This window comes from Haliotis asinina, chromosome 11, assembly GCF_037392515.1.
Source record: "Haliotis asinina isolate JCU_RB_2024 chromosome 11, JCU_Hal_asi_v2, whole genome shotgun sequence".
Taxonomy (NCBI): Eukaryota; Metazoa; Mollusca; class Gastropoda; order Lepetellida; family Haliotidae; genus Haliotis; species Haliotis asinina.
This window is the reverse complement of record NC_090290.1, coordinates 9,745,557-9,767,657: the sequence shown is the minus strand read 5'-3', so window position 1 is coordinate 9,767,657 and position 22,101 is coordinate 9,745,557. Positions and strand designations below refer to the sequence as shown.

The following is a 22,101-nucleotide window of genomic DNA, read 5'->3' as shown; positions in this document are numbered from 1 at the left end:
CTTCTGAATGCTGTGTTGTAAAAAAATAATCCACTTCTTGAACTGATACTTGCAGACAGTTCTGTTCCCTGCAGGAACCGAGTTGTCTACCCCGACGCAGTTCTGTTCTCATGATATCAATCACTGGGCTGTCTATTCTAGATTTCAAAATGTATAGTCCGTTGTCATCGAAATTGGATATTTCTGAATGCGACGCTAGCAACAATCAAAACAGAATCCAGTTCTTGAACTGATACCTGTAGACCGTTCCGTTCCCTGCAGGAATCGTGTACAAGACGGGCGCCACATTCATTATGCATTATCCCATTGCAGTAAATGATCAGGATTTCCTTCGCTGTTAGTGTAATTACTATCTCATGTTAATGGTACGAGAAACAAAAACACTCCCTACAACAGTAACAGACTTCCAAATTGTTGAATTTCCGAAAACACGCCCTCATTCAGAGGCTGAAAACGCTGGTGTGGAAATGGCGTATCGATTCCATCACGAAATTGGTATAATCGATGAAATAAATTCGGGAAAAAACAAGATCAAACGACTCCCCATCTAAGTTTAGTGAAAGCTCTGACGGGTAGAATTTTTCAAGTATTAAGCCTTGTTTATGGCCCCCATTTCACAGAGTCCGTTTCCCTTTGTTAAAAGGCAATTTGTGATGGTTGCTACGGGTTTCTGGTTGCAGGGATGCATTTGGCCGAACCAGTTCGGGTAGAAGATCGAAATCATGTTTAAATATAACTGGCGCGATAGTGAAATCTGGGCGTCTGAAATAGTCGTTATACTTGGAAATTATCCCTTTTCTTCGTGTGAGTTATATTTCCGTGGGATTTGATTTAACAACTTATGGAATTTGTATAAAATCGTCTGATTTGCAGTGGTCTAGTGATTAATTCCGTGTGTTCAATGGTGATTATATCACTGCACGTTTGTTGGTTATTCCTGAGTTGTGAATAGTTATTTGTCATAATGACGTCATCGTTTATGACGTCAATGTAATATACACCACCATTATTACTTTATCTTCTACGGGTCGACCTTCGTTTCTGTGTTCAGTATATTCACTCAGCAACATAACTCAGTGACAGATGAGCCATACATCGCCGGAACCGGTTGCACGTGTGTTCGAATCTTGGATACCCTGCTACTTTTGCTTTTGGTTAATTTTACAGATAGTGTCAGTGTGAATAACTTTCATAACCAGGTTATCTAGCTACGTTACAGAGATAGAGAGGTTAGCTATAGGCATCATAAATATTTTTCACGACTTTGAACTTGTAGTGATGTCAATTTCAGAGGAATTTTCAAAAGATGTTATATCTATTTAGCAATCACCAATTTCTGCAACAGTGTGAAGAGGGTAATTTATGACTAAGTAATAATATGCAAAGGTTTACTCGTTCAATGAAGACTGGAAAATCTTTGTTTTAAGTCTATCGTACGTACTTGTATGTCTTTTCCATAAAAGCGCAATGCCACACATTTTCGAAACGGGAAGACCAAATAAGGAATTCAAGCAATGGCTCCGTACATCGAAAACTGTCGCACGCGGTGTTGTCGGTGATTGCCGAACTGGTTTCAATCACATGCTGTTGGTAGAATAATTATTGCAGTAATTCATTCGTTTTGATTAATTTCGTATTCCAAATAAGTATTTTTTGTGTTTCTTAAAATAAATAATACAGTAGCTTCCCTGAGGACTGATAGTTAGTATTATTAAGAAAAATGCATTATGTATAGTTGCCAGAAGCGTCGTGTGATATAGCACCTTTAAGTTTTACATCAAATTATACTTAAAACATGAAACCTTGTAGAAATATTCCTTGAACGCGAATCCAGTTCATATATTTGATATACCTTGATATAACTTGTGATCCTATGAAAAAATTGTTCAACTGAAATCAAACATAATAAGAGGTGTACAGTTTTGCCTCTTCATCCGCACTACTTTGGGACAGAAAATCCAACGGTTCATATGACTAACGTTCCATGCTTTCTCGACTCGCTGAGACTGTTGAACGTATATATTCTTACCGAAGACAGACAAGCAAACAAACAGACCGAGACTTTGTTCCACCTTAGGTGTAATAAGCCTTCTTTGGCTGAAATATAGCTGTTCAGGCCTCGATTTATCGAAATAAACTTAGGTCTGAGTTTTGACTTAAGTCTTAGCTTTTACTCAAATTTTAAAAAACACATTTCTCAGAATGGACTGAAGTCGTCACATACCTCAAACTACACGAAACAATTTGAGTTTCGTGAATAGACTACTTAATTTGCTTGGGTTTATATGTCAAAAATGCAGTTCAATTAAAAATTCAGCTATTTCAAACTGTGAAACTCAGTTTGAGATTTGAGTGGAAACTTAAGTTTGTTTCGAGAAATCGGGGCCAGGAGATTTTACGTGCCCAAACGCACTAGATGCGTTTCCTGGTGTGACGTGTTGAGAGAACAGACCTAGCTTCGTTAAACAGCCCGTGCGTCTCGTGGGGAAACCGTCAACGTTTGAGACAGTCGGAATAAAGTTTGAAACTAACATGACATTTTGGCTTTACCTCATTATCAATAGCGATAGATTTCACTCAGTCACTTGGGTAAAACGAAAGACAATACAATAAATTAGGACTTGACAGAAGCTGACTGAGACATATAAAACGATCAATAATAAAAATAAACAAAGTTAAAATACACACTCATAATACCCGGGATTTATAACCTGTAACAATGATTAACCTTGACGAAAAGTGCATGTTTGCGACAGTGTAATTAAAAACCTTATTGTTTTCACCCTCCTCAAAGCAAGGCAAATGCTAAGTTAATGATTTCCTATTGCCTCGACAATTTACCAAAGTGATTTAGCAGAAAAATGTTTTCCACAACCGCACTTTATTATTTTCCGATAAAAACCCAAACCAGTTCAGTAAAAATGTGTATGTATTCCCATGAAGCAATAAAATACATATTGATTCGCATTACTGCAAAATATTAATCACACCTTTGCAGTAAAAAATGTATTAAATCATTTTATTATTGAGTGTTTTCTCCGATTATGTTGTCCATCCAAGCACAAAAACAAACACGTGAATGATTTGATGGGTTTAGAATGAGGTAAACACACATCAAGTGAAACTGTTGTTCCGTACCATGAGTTAGCGACAGTGAAAACCGTAGACGAATCGACCAGTGATGGTGTCGTTAAAGTGTTTTAATTGTGGTCATTTTGTTCAAAACACAAAGATTCCTGGTAACAGTTGGGTACGGCGTTCCAGCTTTATGACCGCAGTGGAGTCTGGACTTGACAAGCCGGTGATTGATATAGTGAGCTTTATTTTATTCGAATTCTGGTTGGATGTCATACATCATGCTTAAATGCACCTAGCGTACATGTTGTAATTGAGGTTGAAGAGTGCGGGCTATCCATATTGAAATGGGTGATCTCTGTTGAAATTAAATCCATTTAAGCTTCCACCCGTGAAGAACCGAGTTACAATTGATCTTCAACTACCCTTACCTGTCATTAGGGAGACTAACGGGATCGGGTGGTCATGCCATCGTATCTCCAAATTATGTAGGTCGATGTTCATGCTGTTGGTCATTGGAACGTCTGGTCCAGGCATCTGTCCATGACTTATGTCATGTAACTGGAATATTGCTTAGAGGGGCGTTAAACGACAAACAAGAAACTCGCTCCCACGATTATCCAACCACCCGCCCTTTCACATACTCACTAACCCACGAGGGCCTAACGCATCTAATATGACGTTCAGCTCATCAAAAAAAAATAACAACCAACTGTTTCTTTTTCAGTACTGGCCACACAGATATTGACGCTTGCAGTTTTGTAAGACTGAACGTGACACAACAGAATGATGTTTTCTTTTCTTTCTTTTTTTGTGATCCACATGGGTACAGTGCGTGAGGTCCATTTTCTGGTGTCCCCCGCCGTGATATCGCTGGAATATTGCTAAAAGCGACCAAACTCACTCACTCATTTTTTGTGATAAAGGCAGTCTTGACCTGTTTCAGTAACTGGTATTATTTTATCACAAATGAACACATTAATATGTCTAACTGGGCGATTCTTCTCGGAGACCTCCTTGACAACATTCTTATCAATCATCTTTTTCTGATGATAATAGAATATATTTACATTAGTAAGTATAGAGAAAGTTATGTACAGTTAAATCTTCTCACTGACCGAATACGATATTATTGTCGAATCGGAAAATATATCTTTCAACAAGGGGTTTCATGTATACAGAAATGGCTTGTACTATAATTTGACAGATAAGTGTGAAATTAACTGTATTTTACCAAATTATGAATTTTCATTATCCTAGCATTGCCAGCTGTCTATCCCTAGCCAACTACACGTTTATTAATTGTTCTGCAAAGAATCTCAATCCCTAGCTACGTGGATATAGAAAGAAACTGTAACAGCTCGGCCAGTATTTTTACAGGGAAAAAAGTTTTCTTCAGCAATCATAACATAACCCATTTTCTAATGCCTGGCCGATTGTACCCAGGGCATTCTAACAAGAAAATCACGCAATATCACTGATAACCCCTCGTTCGTCGTTATGAGTAATAACATCATTCTGAGGACATCCAGTCAGTCGATAAGGTCAACCAGGACTCGCATTTGTTCCTTTGTCGACGCTGACCAATGTGAGGTATTTACCCGCACGTCGATACAAAAGATAATTCATTCCCCGTTTGACGGCTTGACAGCTGGACCGGGCCACAGTCTCCATCTTCATATAGACAGGACATCATGCCACAATCAATTATGGAAATCAAGGGGGAATAGCTGGTTACTAAGTACTCGAAACGTAACTGAACTCACTAAACGGTATCGATTATCGATATGTCACTCACAACGGCCCCCCTGCGAAGCACTGTTTGTGTAAATGTACATATATCATTTAGCCGGTGCAAATGTCGGAGGTGCCTACAGATTTGCGTATTGATATACGCGTCATGGTTGTTGGTTTGTTGGGCGTTTGAAGAAATGGTTATGTGAGTGATGTTTTACGCCGCAGAGCGATATTTCAGCTGTAAATTCGTACATTTTTGCACTGTTAAGACCACTTTTTCAAGCAATTATTACATGCAAACATGTTAAGGACCAGGACCCTTACTCTCGAAACTTTCTTAACCCTAAGAATTCTTAACTTTCATCGTAACCAATGTCTTAAGAATGGGCTTAAGAGTTCGGAGGGCTACGAACGTTTCGAGAATAGCTATCCAGTACTAATCCTGTTATCCTGTTATGTTCCTGTATTTTAACTGGTCATAAGAGGATAATGAACCTATCTTAAGTGAGTGAGTGAGTTATGTTTTACGCCGCTTTTAGCAATATTCCAGCAATACCATGGCGGGGGACACCAGAAAATGGGCTTCACACATTGTACCCATGTGGGGAATCGAACCTGGGTCTTCGGCGTGACGAGAGAACGCTTTAACCACTAGGCTACCATACCGCCCACCTATCTTAAGGGTACAGTGAGTGAGTGGATGTGGGCTTTCGCCGTTTTATACCAGCAATATCACGGCCGGGTGCACCAGATATACGCTTCATACGTTGTACCCATGTGGAGAATCGAACCCGGGTCTTCGGCGTGAAGAGCGAACGGTCTAACCACTGGGTTACTCCTCCTGCCACCCTTCGAGGTACAGATGAGATTCAACGAACAAGCCACACGTTCTACCTCCATCTATTTAGCACATGTGTAGCTACGCACGTTTTGTTTGATCGTACGGATAGGAAAGTCTGGTATGTGAAACACGAATGAGAAGACTGGAATCAGCGAAATCCGGCGTCGTAGGCAAGTGATCTCTCCAACCCCTTTCCTCAAGGATTAATGTCTTGAAATGTGATACCCGGCATGCAACATTAAGAACCCCATGAACGAGGTTCAAAGTAAATCAAACAGATTCTATAAAGCCGAAAATGTCTATCCACGACACGATATATCTTTGTCGTCAATGACGACCGAATCACAGCATCTCTTACATAACAGGTTCATTACCTTCAGGAACGTCTGGCGGGTTTAAATATCTGATGCCAGATCGTCACGAAGCTTATAACCCCCGCAGTACTCACATAGATCCACACGTCATCATGTACGCAGCCATCACGCTGTAAACCCAGCATCTATTGCACTTGTCAAGATTGCTTTGATAAACGGAAATACTCAATGAATAACTAAGGTGACAATTACAGTTCTAATTATCTCCCTTTGAATTGCACCAAGGCAGTTTCCTATCTCCCTTCGTTTGCGTGACGAGAGCTTTTAGTGTGGACGAACCAGCCTTCTTGTTTAAAAGATTAAATTGCTTGTATCGAGTTTGAAACTTCTCTAGTTACTGTTATGTGTTTTGTTTCGACCAGTCGGTTTCTCACGTAAGAATTTGTTTTATTCTTTAATTGCTGTTAGGCATGCTATACTTCGCTTTTTCAACAACGTGTGTCGAAATTATATGAATACACAATGTCTGAAATACATGTCCGCCGTCAGTTCATCACAGATGTCTTCGCATAGGATTGACGCTGTAACGTTTTGTGCCAATGAACTCATTCTAATGTAAGCTGTATGTCACTGAGGTTAACTGAGGTGGTGTGTCAACGTTGAAAGACGTCACTGTGGTACGAACTTATTATCTAATTAATGTCAAACTTTTTATCGCGTTTCCAGCAGATATTCTTACACAGGTATTAGAGAACACAACTCGATTTACGATCCCTTCCACTTTCTCAATGATGTATGGAAAAAGTACTAAATTATTATTATTAAAATTATTTTGAACTTGGGGTAAATGTATTCAAGTAAGATCTTTAGGTAATAGACAACAATATCACTCGTCTTACCGGTTACTCATACACATTGTCTGACAATAAATGTACCGGGTGCTCATTCTATCAATCGCTGTTCTCAACCCAGACTCGACTATTCATAGGCTGTCAATACCTAGTTACAATATCGTGTTCATTCACCCGTCCTGTATATTCTTGAAATACATGTTTAGCGGGGCAGCATTTGGTCGTCATAACGAAGACCAACTTACGATTCCCCGCATATAGTATGGAAGCTCATTTCTGACGCCTCCCAACGAACTGGAATACTGATAACGATGTAAAAGAATACTGACTTGAAACACGTCGAGGTATTTGGTCACATGTACCTACTATATATCTAGGGTGTGTCTAGCGTGTTAAGTTAATTCCAAGTAATTTCCAAGTAACGCCTGTTTTGGCGGCCACTGATAAGACAAAACCCCGTTACAAACATTCAACAACAGCTCCGGAAACAAGGGTTTACTTGGTGTTTGTGCCAGACGTCACCAAATCTCGGTGTCGTGGTGATTAAAACTAAACACCCTTGGCGATATAGGTGAACATCTGCAGATAAGCAAAGTATGTTTATATAGATCTAGGCTCACTAAACGGAATACTATGGACCTATGTCGTTCACAAACGCTAAGGTATTGCAATGTCCAGAATGTTTGGTATTCTTCTGACTGGTATTCGGGCTAGTGTTCTGTGCATCTCATCAGTAAACAAATATATTATTGTTATGTTCGTAAATAGCCACATTTAAATAGATGCGAGATATGTATTATTTTATTGAAATATTATTAATAGATGTAGGAGATATTAACCGATTTGTATCAACTGCAACCTAAGATAAATACCTAGTTACATCGGTCAAATTCCAGTGGCAACGTAATATGTTAAAATGTCAGAGGTTTCGGTGCACATAAACATATTTCCATGATGTAGTACCCAAGAAACCATAGCAAAACAGAGACACAGTTGATCCCTGTGTTCGACAGCTGCCATTGCTGAACGTGGCTATGAATAGCAATGTTTTGGTGCCACAGCTATTCGAAGTTTGGAAGAAAAAATGTACTGATAAAAGTTAACTTTGCTTATAGTGTTAGATTTGTTGTTGATTTATTTCTCAAAAAGCAGCCATGAAAAGTATTCTCATAGTTGTGCACTGCCTATTCTTTGCCTTATCGTCAGTGCATAAAACCTGTTCCATAATGACAAGAAACTCTCTGCCAGTATTCCGACAATGCCGTTACCATAAATCTTTCAGGTATAACTATTCACCAGCAATGATAACTGGTGTCCGCATAATCCGTCAATCCAGGTGCACCCATCATGAACCAATGAGAGGGCAAAGTGTTGACCTGTGACAAACACGGGAACACAAGAGGTGAAATTATCGAATTGCATGGAATATGATGTTTATGACGTATGCTTCAGTGTCCACCAGAACAATATCTTTTGATACGGTTTCGACTCATGTGAATGTTTTGTTCTGTCCTGGCCGTTATCATATGAGGACGTCGAAAAGACATGTCGGCAATGACCTTTGAACAGTACGCGTTTAAGATCCACCATTCGTTTAAATCCAGCGACGGTGGCGTCGCCTAATGGTTACTGCATTTGCTCACCGTGTCGAAGACCTGTGTTTGATTCTCCACAGGGCTACATTATGTGAGAAGACCATTTCTGGTGTCCCATGAAGTGATATTGCTGGAATATTGCTAAAAGCGGGGTAAAGACATACTCACTAACTCACCGAAACCCACAAGGATATGAATGAACCTATCACACTTAGATCATCATAGGTTTCACGATCAGCGAATCCTGAATGCTAACGGAGGCAACTCTTAACTGTATTACCGTACATGAAACTATCTCAGAAGTCCTGTACTTGAGGCTTATGATGTATTTTCTTTAGAAACAGTTAAGGCCCCAGTAGCATGTATGGGTCTGTGCAACGGGCAGTTTCAGACTTTGTCTCGTCGTCTGGAAAATATTTTGTAATCTAGACCAGTTCTAGAATGGCTTACACACATTTAGCTCCATGGTTTTAAATCATTTATTGCTTTGTCATCTAAACACACTTTCTTTTCAATGAATGTTTAATGAGTATTGCACGTTTCATGGATGTGATTATCTAAAGTCTTTAGTGCGTAAAACAAAGCAGTGTTTATTCGTTAGTCACATACAACTGTCCAAATTATTATTAATGCTGTTGCCGTTTCACTTTTCTTAACTGATCGATTCCTTTTGAAATTGTAATAGAGTTACATAGAATCGTTATAATTAAATCAAGTCAATGTGTCGCCGTATAATCGTGTCTGGTTGTTGGCTGACGTTGTCACTGTATATCTCTGTCAGTGACCAGATGCGTTGTGTGTTGTAGGTGGTGGACATGAGATGGGGTGTCCGTGACGAGGCTACTGATGACCACATGACCACTGACCTGTGTATGCAAGAAATCGACAACTGCCAGAGACTGTCGATGGGCCCCAATTTTGTGGTGAGTATGCACTTGCAAATGTAGTATCGGGTTATAAATACATAATGCCAGTTAGGAAGTGGTCAAATTTAACATAAATTTTGGTAACAGAGTCTGGCATCTCAACGGCTTTCACTAACGGTACCTGAGTGGGCTAAGTCGCCATCTTTCTGTGCTGTCGATTCGGTGCATGTCTCCGAGAATGTGGGTGCGAATATCAGATCGGACTCAACGTAATCAAAGTACTGGGATGTGTAATGTACTGAAAAAGACTCATTTCCAGCAAGGCAATTTACAACACTAATAATGGTTTTGTTTTTACATTGAAAAGTACAGCACCCAAATATTATAGTCTTTTCTGAAAGATTTTCTATCATACAATCTATATTGGCAGATGTACTGGGTGGCGCTGAACTTTTGATTGTCAGTATATTATAGCATACCAAACCTGTAGCTGAGTGTGGCGTAAAATTAAACTCACACGAAATGTCAAAGAAATATGAATGGGTGTGTTTAATGCCCTCCTGGCCTTCCACTATTCCAGCAATCATGGTAATATCACTGAAGATGCAAACAAAATAAGTTTTCACCTCACCAGAGTCTGATACTCAAGATTGGAATCAAACATGGAATTTTGTGATCTCAAGATAATGCTTAACTACCAGACAATCCCAAATGGCATGTGAAATCCTGTTTATAGGCGTACTCACTTACAAATCAATACATATCACTGAAAAATGGTAGTACACAACAGTGTACTCTATTATATTCAGTGGTTTTATGTGATACAATAGTAGCAGTAATGGTAGAAGGTCGACAGGGGAAATACTTCTATTGACATACCACTTCTATAATATATGAATGCGACCTTTCAGTGTAGATACAATGACCTTTATCAAGTGTATGATGTACATAATTGATGCTTATAGAGGTATAAACTATGATAGATTGGTGTTTACACATCAGATGAGGTTGATTGGTGAAGTTCGTTTGATGTATATGCATGCAATAGATATAGCAGGCATGATGAGTGAACGTTATTCATTAGTAATTAGAACTCCAGTACACCAGTACACAAAGGCCTTTTCTTGATACTCAGGCTGAAAATAACGATCTTGACCAGAGCGATTTTGACACTAGCTCAGGCCATGATTTTTCGAAACAACTTAAGGTTTACTCAAATTTCAAACTGAGTTTGACATTTTGAAACAGCTGAATCTATACAGTCTCAATTCTATCCACTAAAAGGCCTAAATAACTCATATAACCTAACTACCTAACTCAAACTGTCTGCTAATTTTGACTTCAGTATCGATTTCAGTTTATTCCATGAAATGTACTTTCCTGCGTTTTCTCAAATTTGCGTCAAACTGGTGTCATGACAGACTTAAGTTTGTTTCGAGAAGTCGGGGTCTTTGCCTCCTTTCACAAAGCACTAAGGAGATCGCAATGTTAAAGAATCGGGGTTAATGTTAACCTTAGTAAAGGGTGCTTCGTGAAAGGAACCCTTGGCCTTGATAAAGGATCAGGCACTTGCTGTCTTTTATAGAGTAAATACCCTTTAGTTTCATACCATTCTTGATTGGATTTAAGCTGTTTTAGAACATCCAGAATACTGTGTGGACTGCAGATTAATACGTTCCTGAAAACTAATTATTGTTAGAACGCAGTGGTGTGAATGTCGAAATGCTGTCAAAAACAACAACAACAACTACATTGTTTAGCTATATCGTACACTGACACACAAGTGGGAGTTTTAGCAAACTGTATTCAGAGCACACATATAATGATGTGTATAAATGCAGAAGTTAGTATAGAATCATTAACAGAATAACGAATTCAATCCAAGGTTAATTAAGTGTAAGGTGCCATTACTTCTTAGTTTAAATACAGCGAAGAGGAATGTACTTAATATTATTAAATAATTTATGTTGTTACGAAGAAAGGTTTCGATTCTTGGGGGAATTTTTCTTATTTCAAAATATTTACCACAGATGAGTAGAACAAGGAACTTGTCTTCAGTTTAGTTTAGGACAATAGAATGGCAATAGAGGCAGAGACGTTGAAGAACTCCCAAAACTGATTATGATTCATATGACATGTCAAGCGCATATTAAAGCACAACGACATGTCGGGCTACCCCTATCGAAGGTGCGTAGTGAGATTCACATCTTCCCCAAATCCTAAAACCTTTGACATTTTCTCGAGTCAGTGACGTCATAATAGCCATATTTCTCAACGAACAAGTAAAAGAACCCATGCATGAAACTGTCTGCCCCTTAGCACAATGTCTCAAATAGCCAAGGTCTCGATTTTCGAGACTCTCGTAGCGCTAAGACAGTCGTAAAAGCAATACATTAACATTGACTTACGACTACCTTAGCGCTAAGAGGACGTCGAAAATCAAATCTAGGGCCTTGGCTCCGTTCCTCGGAGCGATCGTAGCTTTACGACAGTCGTACGTGTATGTTAAAGTATGGGAGTAACGGTCATCTTGGCGATTCATACGATCGCTTTGAGGAACGGGGCCCAGGTTCCAAACAGGAATCAATTCAGTTTATAAACAGTTGGCTCGCATTCCTACCAGGCACGAAACATTAAAAAGAAACCCTACACCACATGCCAGGACAAGCGATCCCTAACTCGTACCATATCGGTGACTATTGATCTGCATCAGCATGTCAAAACTCCACACAGGGAGAACAAACAATAATAAGCTTTCAGGTCCACGGAACTTAATTGTTCCTCAAGAGTGTACCCTGACGGCTCCGTTAATGACCTGCATGCTGTCCTAATTGTACCCAGAGTCACAAGTCGGGAACAAAACATGTAATTAGCTTATTCTTATTTCGTTCATATCTGTCACTGCCCTTATAAGGAAATCAATAAGTAATTAGTTGTTATGAACAACGAAATTGGCTTAAGTGAAACGTGATCAAACGCTCACCAACTTTATTAAGTAAGTTCACTTGGACTTCAGAGTGAGTGTAAAGACCCGTAAACGGTTGTCGTACAGAACACGACTAGAGTCATTGGAGTATGGCCAGGAAGTGACTGGTCGACCGCAATAACAAAAATACAGATGCTTATATTCATCTGCAGGGGGTAGGAAAGTGTTGGTCGATCATTTGTGAATCATATCACCGTCTCCCGCGAGGCAATTAAGTGTATTTGATAAAGGCTCTTGAAACAGTTCAACAGAAAATAGATACTTGTTTTAACGTATTTTCGACATCGCTGGATAGAAATGGAGACCTATGAACATGTGAAGGCTTGTCTGGTTCAGCGTTAATTGTGCGAGTGTCATATTCGTGTTCTGTAATGGTGGGCAGATATGACCGTCATTGTGTGGAGTAATGTCTGTTTATTGTTTGAATGAATTTTGATTTGTGTCATCAATCAATCAATCAATCAAGTAATAATATTGTTTAAAGTGGTGGTGTGTGGTCCTGTGTTCGGCAGCCTGACTCCTGAGAGTTTTTAGGACTTCAGTCCTGCCCCCACAACAAGACACCTGTGTCGCATGTGGTATCACCTTAGGCAACTGAGATTGTTCAAAATTGCCCCTGTTCACCCAACAATAAGATTGGCTACCTGACATAATACCATGATAGTCTGTATTTGAACGTTGAGCGCCTGGCAGGCAACAGATTGACAAGGGTTCATGCTTTGAGCATGCAGTGCATAGATAAATGCGCAATATAAATAGACTGTTATAGTGTTACACCTGGCTGCTGTGACCTGGAGCTGGTAATCCACTGATTGATAATACGAACAGTCTCGATCTCGGAAACGGGGACACGGTGATACTCCTAGTCACAAGTCATGACTAGCATTAACTTGCATCCTACGACCTGCATAGCTTAGGGACATGTCTGACTGATGGCCGCGTCGGCTACGAGAATCCATGATCACTCTGGACCTTTTTGTCGTTTCTATACTGTATTCCCCCGGGGAAGTTTTGATACAAGGCCGGTGCGGTGCGTAGGTCCGGGACGTAGATGAAAATGACACAATGAGAGCTGAACGAATGGCATCTGTGACCGGCAGAATAGATGGCCGTTTGTCACGAAGACCTTTCAGAGTGTCACGTCAGCTTCTTGCCCTAGCTTCGGCGACAACGAAACAACTAGTGTGATATGCGATATCGAAGTTAATGACTCGTCTTTGTAATGTGAACGTGCATTTGTACATGGAAGGACATGTAACAGTCAGTAAACTCAACGCACAGTCTATATCATGTTACATGAACTCTATATGATGTTACATGAACCCAACGTATTGCCAAGGACGATCTCTCTTATATACTGGCGTACATATATTGTTAACAACTTTTTACTGTTGAAACGGACGTATTGTCAGTGCTGTCAGAACGTTTGTGCTGACGTACTGTCAAGAACTTTCCGTCGTCATGGTGACGTATTGTCCATAGCTGCTTGACGTCTTTGCTGACGTATTGTCAACAGCTTTACGAGGTTCATGTTGACGCATTGTCAACAGCTTCGGTGTTCATGCTGACGTGTTGTCAATAGTTTCCTGGTATTGCTAGAGGGACGTATTGTCAACATCATTTTGTGGGTCATATTTGCGTTTGTTTGTGCAGTAACTGAACGAAAATTGAATTTCTTTATGTTAAGTTCATAAGAAATATTGAGAAATGTTACGCATCTTTCTGTGAAGAACATAGTCTTAATGAATCGCCTCCACTTCGAGCTCATGCATCACGATTTCCACAGCGATGCACAACGCTCGGTATACTCGCGCGGTGGGGTAGCCTAGTGGTTCAAGCGTTCTCTCGTCACGTTAAAGATCCAGGTTCGACTCCGACATAGGTACAACGTGTGAAGCTTATTTCTGGTGCCCCCTGTCATTGTATTGCTGCAGTATTGCTAAAACAGCCTGAGAAAAATTTTTAGGATAAAAGTTGTTTCAGAAATATCTACTATTTGTTTGTATTACAATGTGGTATGCATATTTTAAATGAAACACCGAGAACAAGTAGGATTGGTCTACATTAATGCTCATCACGTACCTCACGTGCATTTGTTCACTGTTTCAGCTACAGTGCATACCCCATTAACAGCGATTGGATTCTGTGATGGCTTGTGAAACAACCTTTATCCTAAGTCGAATAGAATTCGTAAATTTTAATGTTCAACTGGCACATTAAAGTTACGAGGATTCGCAATCGTAATTTCGTTGCAGGTGATTAATGTTTTTGTTTTTAGAGTGAAATTCATCGGGAGGTTTTCATTACAAACAGACCATAGAATGAGGCGAAACGATCGGTTGTCAGCGCCACCTGGTTTCACCAAAGCGTTAAACGTACAAAGCCGCTTTCATATTTGGCATGTGTCTTTGTTAGGAAGTGAACATAATGCATTCCACCAATGCAAAGTAACAGCACGATGTTTTAAGATCATTTTGCAAATCAGGACTCAATACGCCTCGATCGGAGGAGGCATCCACTAGTGCCAGTGATCCGATATATTGCTACAAACCCTGGCCGATTGTGTGACCAGCCCGTGTTTGTGACGTGGGCGATTGTGTGACCTGATCGATTTTGTGACCTGGGTGACCTGGGCAATTGTGTGACCACTCCGATTGTGTGACCAGACGGATTGTGTGACCTAACCGACTGTGTGACCTGGACGAGTTTGTGACCTGGCGACCTGGCTGACTGTGGGACCTTGCAATTTGCTTGGATCTGTGTTCATGGTTAGAACTACCCGTGTTTTGTTCTGACTAAAATTCGAGCATTTACAAGTACAATACTAGGATTTGCAGCGTTAGGTAGTAAACTTAATAAGCCCACCAATATAATTTATTTTTATTTGTATTTTTCTGCCGCAGGTGTTCCTCGGCCAAAAGTATGGATACCGCCCCCTTCCGACCCATATACCAGCAAGCGAGTTTCTCATGCTGCGGGAAGTGGCAAAGAACGTGCAGAGCGAGCTCGAGCTGTTTGACACGTGGTACAAGGTGGACGAGAACTCCGTGCCGCCTGTGTATATACTTCAGCCAATCAGCTCCATCCTTACAAACTTCAACAACAAGGTATCCAGTCAGTTCCATGTTTACATCCTTAATGCCACAATTATGTTGATAATGTTGCTCGCAAACATGCGAATTACAACAAAGAAATTTTAGTTGATGTTGGAGGTACTTCTTTTCCTCTATGAATGTGTTTGAATGTTGCAGTATTCACGAATTTTGTTATATCGTATTTCGTGAATTGTTACCAGTGATGTTCGACAGAACGTGGCAGTCCCCCGACTATCTCCCGACTCCGCGATAGACCCCGTCTGATCTTTGATAGTTTCCGCTTTATCCCGATATCTCCGTTATAGTTCCCTTCATCCTTCGTTGGCCTTTGTTGCTCTCCGCTAGTTCCCGTTAGTCCTCGTTTTCTCCATTACAGCTCACTTCAGGCTTCGTAGATCTCGCTATTCTCGCCTAGTTCTCGTTAGTTCTCGTTTTTTCCACTATAGTTCACGTTAGCTCATCCAGTATTCTCCGCTAGTTCCCTTTACTCCTCGTTTTCTCCATTATAGTTCACTTCAGCCCTGGTAAATCTCGTTGTTCTCCGTTAGTTCCCGTTAGTTCGCTAGCCTCAGCGAGTGTTCCAACAAATATTGGTGAGAACATCTGCCAGAAGACACATACTAATATCCCTTTACCGGAAAGGCCAGTTTGTTGCCACTGGCAACACTATCATCCGGACACCAGGTGTAAATGTGTACACGACACCATAGCCTTAATGAACGTCCACATTTTGTGTGTGTAGCGACATCCCCGACTACAGGAGCAGGACCAGTCGACGTGGTGGGAGACGTTCGGCAAGCTACAACGCATTATCAGGAAAGCAGCCCAGGTCCTGTTCATCACCAAGAAGATTGACCGAGAACAGATGCACAACTACTTCATGTCTGGTAACTCTGGCACACACAATCAGTACTGCTGTACAGATTTACGCCCCTTACCTGTGTCAGGATATCGATAGGTTTTGATCCCACATGCGTCCTGATTTTGAGTTTTAGTCAGTAAAATGTTCATTTTCGGGGAAGTCGGTAAAATTGTAAAAGCGTCACTCCAGCGTCAGTACTAATGTCCGCCAACCTCAGGCTGAAACATAATGATAAAGCTGAAACAATGTTCAAATCAGCCTTACATTCAACCCACTTGTTTCCATTAAGCATTGTTTTGACAATATCTTTGAACAATACAAGGCCTGACATAGACGCGTGACATGATGGATTGCACAATTGGTATTGATAAACAACCATACTTAGAACCAGGAAAGAAGATTATAGATAAAGCTGCAGTCCTTTTCAGTGTCTCCATGGCATTGTTATCATATTCGTGACGAAGATCATAATATGGCTTTTCACATGCTACGTGCTTATGTTGATATGAATTCATAATTGTGTATCTGTGTGCTTTCTTGCATGTGCACGCTATCGATCAGTGCCTTTACAGTTGTGCAATCACGAAACAATTGAAGCATCATAAAATATCTAAAGATGGCGTAATTCATCCACTGATAAGGAGTTTCTGCGAGGTGTCGTGTAGAGCGGAGAGTTTCCACCACTATTACTCCTGTTTTAGTCACCGAGAGGGAGATCGAGCGCGGCATTCTTAAGGCGAGAGATGTAGAAGAACACTGCCTTGCATACATCCGCGACATCTCCAACATCAACACCACCCTTCTCCGTATCGCGGGCAAGTTTGTCGACTTTGCCTCCCGCAATGTAGACGGCGAAGCCCAGAAGTTCCTGAAGATTCTTCGTGATGAGAAGATCCCCAAAGTCCTGGCGGCGTCCAACATCGCCCGCTTTGTGGTGGAGTGGAGTGGGAAGGACGGCATCGACAGCGAAACCCACAAGGATTACTTCGACCAGTTTACTGACCACTTCTATGAGAACATCATCCGTCTCGTGGACAAAGCTATGTCCAAGCATCAGATGCTCTCTGGTGATGTCATCTATACTGAGTCTTTACAGGTGAGATCAACAGGAGGTCTGACTCTTTACAGGTGAGATCAACATCACGTCTGAGTCTTTACAGGTGAGATCAACAAGAGGTCTGAGTCATAACAGGTGAGATCAACAGGAGGTCTGAGTCTTTACAGGTGAGATCAACATGAGGTCTGAGTCTATACAGGTGAGATCAACAGGAGGTCTGAGTCTTTACAGGTGAGATCAACATGAGGTCTGAGTCTTTACTGGTGAGATCAACATGAGGTCTGAGTCTATACAGGTGAGATTAACATGAGGTCTGAGTATTTACCGGTGAGATCAACGGGAGGGCTGAGTCTTAACAGGTGAGATCAACGGGAGGTCTGAGTCTTTACAGGTGAGATCAACGGGAGGTCTGAGTCTTTACAGGTGAGATCAACGAGAGGCCATTCCTGTCGTATGTCTGTACTAGCATGGTCATGCGCGGCTTTCCTCGTCAGACCATCAAACTACCATTGACAAAGGATGAATGAGCGAGTTTATTTTTACGCCGCACTCAGCAATATTCCAGCTATATAGCACCAGCCTGGAGAAGAACAATCCATTGATCAACAGCATGAGCACCGATCTACGCAATTAGAATACGATGACATGTGTCTGACAGGCAGGCAAGCCCACCACCAATACCGTTAGTCGCTAAAAATGATAAGGACGGTCTAACCTGGATATTCTCATGTGCGGCGACAAAGGAACACCCATGTTTGATGGTTTGCTAAGATTACAAAACCCAACCGAATGATGCATTTGATATCTTGTACCTGCGGGTTTTCGGCTGCAGTGATTTAGCGAGTGTATTTAATGTTAGTTTTAACGTTTTCATTAATTATTTGGTCAAGTCCTATTTTGAAAACTTAGTGCATGCATAATTTTGTATTCAACGACCACAAGTTAAACACAGGCATATTGTGAATACTCTTCAGAATTGGTTGAAACATACAACAATGAGGATCTGTGTCCCTAAACTTCTCTGTAAATCGAGCTAGATGTGACCTAAAAGGATTTAATCTGAACAAACTCTAAAAAAACGCAATTGATGCCATCAAACTGCAATTATTGTATAATTAATCGCAGGCAAGTATGTCTAGCCCGCACGTAATAAGACTCGAGCAAAAATTACTTTTGTCATTTATGCAGCCAACTTTTTTTTATCAGAATCTTAACAAGCTTTCGCTGACAACCAGTTGTTTTTGGTTTTTTTTGAGCACATGCATGCGTGCCGGATGTTCTGCACGGTGTTCCGAGGTCGTGAGGAAGTCGTAGACAAGATCCACCAGTACGTCACCGGGCCGTCCAAGATGCCCCTGGTGCTATGTGGGGAGAGTGGATGTGGCAAGACCTCCCTTATGGCGAAGGGGGCCAGTCAGGTGGGTGTAAAACACGTGGTCACCCGCAAGTTCCGATTAAGAGTAGATCCACATGTCATTTCTGCTTAATGTAGTGCCCCCCCCCCCCCCCCCCCCCCCCCAAATGTATAATATCGGTTAGGTTGGCTTGTTGTTTCACGACATACTCAGCATTGGTACATGGGGCAGACTGTAAATAGTCCAGTTTGGACCAGACATTCCAGTGACTGACATCATGAGCATCAGTCTACGCATACGATGACACATATAGGCATGCGACACACATCGCCTAGACATATAGGCGATGACACATATAGGCATGCGACACATCGCCTAAACATATAGGCGATGACACATATAGGCATGCGACACATCGCCTAGACATATAGGCGATGACACACATAGGCATGCGACACATCGCCTAAGCATATAGGCAATGACACATATGCATGCAACACACATCGTCTAGACATATAGGCGATGACACATATAGGCATGCGACACATCGCCTAGACATATAGGCGATGACACATATGGGCATGCGACACATATCGCCTAGACATATAGGCGATGACACATATAGGCATGCGACACATCGCCTAAACATATAGGCGATGACACATATAGGCATGCGACACACATCGCCTAGACATATAGGCGATGACACATGGGCATGCGACACATATCGCCTAGACATATAAGCGATGACACATATAGGCATGCGTTTCGGTGTCAGAGAGTTGTTTGAATGCACGACGGGTGGAAAAGTTGCTGCTTTTGTTGCCCACGGCCTCTTTGAAATGTTTGACCACGCTTGAATATCTGAAGGCAACAACTTTGAAACTTGTTCAGCATTGATGCGTAATCGGTTCTAAACGTTTCATATTGTAGAGTAGTAAAATGTAAATACTCATCTTTATATTGTTTTTACACAGCAAAGGGTATTACATTCAGCTAAAAATAAATGCTGATATTTATATTCTTATTTTTTCCAGCTGCAGCAGGGACCTAACATCATTCTGTTCTATTCATTGTCCTGACAGTCACAATGTCACTAATTTAATGCTTCCAACTAAAGAACTGATAACTAGTCTTAAAAGAGAAAAGAAGAAAGTGCCCACCCACCACGTTTGTGCTTGATGGGATTAACTGGGTTATTGATCGCAGATCAATATATATCAATATATACTATTAAATATAGACAGAATCCTAACAGAAACTGAGTAGATACAAAACTGGTCTCTTACATGTCAAAGATAAAAACGTATAAATCACAACATTATTCTTTGTAGTTGCACGTGCAGAAGATAAGAATTCACGGTTCAACGTTTTACTGCATCGTAACATTTTCCGTTTTTTTTTTGGCCGTAAGTAATTTCTCGGTTGTGTCACAGGTGAAGAGCTGGTTCTCCGAAGACAAGTCCCCCATCATGATCCTACGGTTCCTGGGAACGACCCCCGGAAGTTCCACCATCATGCCCCTCCTCAATAGCCTGTGTAACCAGGTGGCATACCTCCTAGGGGAACCGCTTGACGAAATACCAGAAGAGTTAGCTCCCCTTGGTCAACACCTGAAGAAGCTGCTGTCCCTGACTCCAGAGAACAGGCCCATAGTGATGTTCCTCGACTCGCTGGACCAGCTGTCAGGGGCGTACGGTGCCCACACGTTGACTTGGCTGCCAGCACTTCTTCCCCCTCATGTTAAAATTATCGTGTCAACGCTCCCAAACTACTACAACCTCCTTGAAACCCTGAAGATCATGATTGATGACGAGGACAACTTTGTGCCCGTGCTTCCATTGGGTGAGAATCTCAGCAGCACGATTCTGAAGGCATGGTTGAAGACCATCAACAGAACCGTCACAGAGAGTCAGTGGCGCATCGTAAATGCGGCAATCACAAAGTGCAATCTACCTCTGTTCGTTAAGCTTGTGTTTGATGAGATCTGCCGCTGGAAGAGCTACACAAATCCGAAACTCACAACTCTCTGTAGTTCTATTCACGAAAGCATCATGAAACTCTACGAGAAGATCGAGAATCAGCACGGAAAGACCCTTGTGTCCCACGCTCTTGGGTACATCACAGCCTCCAAGAGCGGGCTCTCTGAAGCGGAACTGGAGGACATGTTGTCTCTGGACGATAAAGTCCTGAACGACGTGTATCAGTACCATCTGCCCCCAGTTCGACGCATCCCACCTCTACTCTGGACTCGCATCAGAGGCGACCTACCCGGCTATCTCAGCGAACGGGAGGCCGATGGTGTCAATGTTGTATTTTGGTACCATCGCCAGTTCATCGATGCAGCCAGGGAGAGGTATTTCAAGAACCTCAACTTTGTAAGTGCAATGCATTCCGAGATGGCGGACTACTTCCTGGGGACGTGGGGAAGGGGAAGGCCGAAGCCTTACGAATACTCCGAGTTGCAGAGACAGAGGTTCTTCCTGGATGAAACGAAAGGCGAAAGCGACAGAAAGGTACCGGTGCAGCCACTTGTGTTCTACAACAAGGAGGGACAGGTGACAAGATATAATCTTAGAAAACTTAATGAGCTGCCGTTCCATCTGATTAGGTCTCACAGGTAAGTTGTCAAGAAGAATCTAGTGAGCGAACTTTGCTTTACACCGTGGTTAGCAATATTCATCTGTTCAAAGGCACCACCTTGTATAACCACACAAATGATTGGTTGGTAGTTACTTGCCTCCAGCTATCAGACAAGTTCCAGAAACTACACAAAGCAAATAAGAGAATACGCTGAAGGAGAACCTGTACTTATGTGTGTACCAATTCATCTGTCTTCCACATGAAATAAGCTGTTGTGTTTGAGTGTTTGACTGAAACATGGTGCTCGTGTGTGTCAGCACCCTTGTTTTTGCTCTCAGTTTCATCGAATACTGAATCAGTTACTTCACTGCATGTTTTAATATGTCGTTTAAAGTGCCCATTAAGCAGACAAAACACACTAACTAAAAGTGCTTTATGGTTCAACTTCTTTATTCTACAAGGTCACAACGTTTCGAGACAGATTCTAGTCTCTTCTTCAGGTGAAGTGAGGGTAAAACTAAAGGGTTGCAGTATATATAGACATAACAGTAGACTGATAACAATAGGTAACAAGATATACAGGTTTCTATTAATTGATGTACAGGCTTCAATTGATAGATGTACAGGCTTCTATTTATGTCCAGGCTTCAACTGATTGGTGTGCAGGCTTGTGTTGATTAGGTTAACGCGTTACAGGTAAAGATGTTTGGATAAAGATTAGTTACTGAGGATAAGGTGGTTCCATGCATTGGGTAAGTAACGTTGTGACCTTGTAGAATAAAGAAGTTGAACCATAAAGCACTTTTAGTTTGATTCCTCCAACTTCTAAATGCCTTTGAAACAACTTAGACAAAACACAGTATGAACGACTTCACCGCATTTAG

At 41.3% G+C, this 22,101-nt stretch overlaps 1 protein-coding gene across 2 annotated transcripts in view; it reads left to right on the top strand.

Annotated features, from left to right (window-relative positions):
* Positions 1-22,101, top strand: part of LOC137256312 (NACHT and WD repeat domain-containing protein 2-like) — a 53,342-nt gene that overhangs the window by 26,112 nt on the left and 5,129 nt on the right. Inside the window, exons 3-8 of one of the 2 annotated variants that reach the window (XM_067794071.1) lie at positions 9,220-9,336; positions 15,169-15,372; positions 16,103-16,247; positions 16,924-17,318; positions 18,536-18,697; positions 20,071-21,254. In XM_067794071.1, coding sequence (XP_067650172.1) covers positions 9,220-9,336; positions 15,169-15,372; positions 16,103-16,247; positions 16,924-17,318; positions 18,536-18,697; positions 20,071-21,254 — 2,207 coding nt within the window. Of the gene's footprint in view, positions 1-9,219; positions 9,337-15,168; positions 15,478-16,102; positions 16,248-16,923; positions 17,319-18,535; positions 18,698-20,070; positions 21,255-22,101 lie in introns of those variants that run through there. The other variant, XM_067794072.1, reaches the window with a different exon arrangement.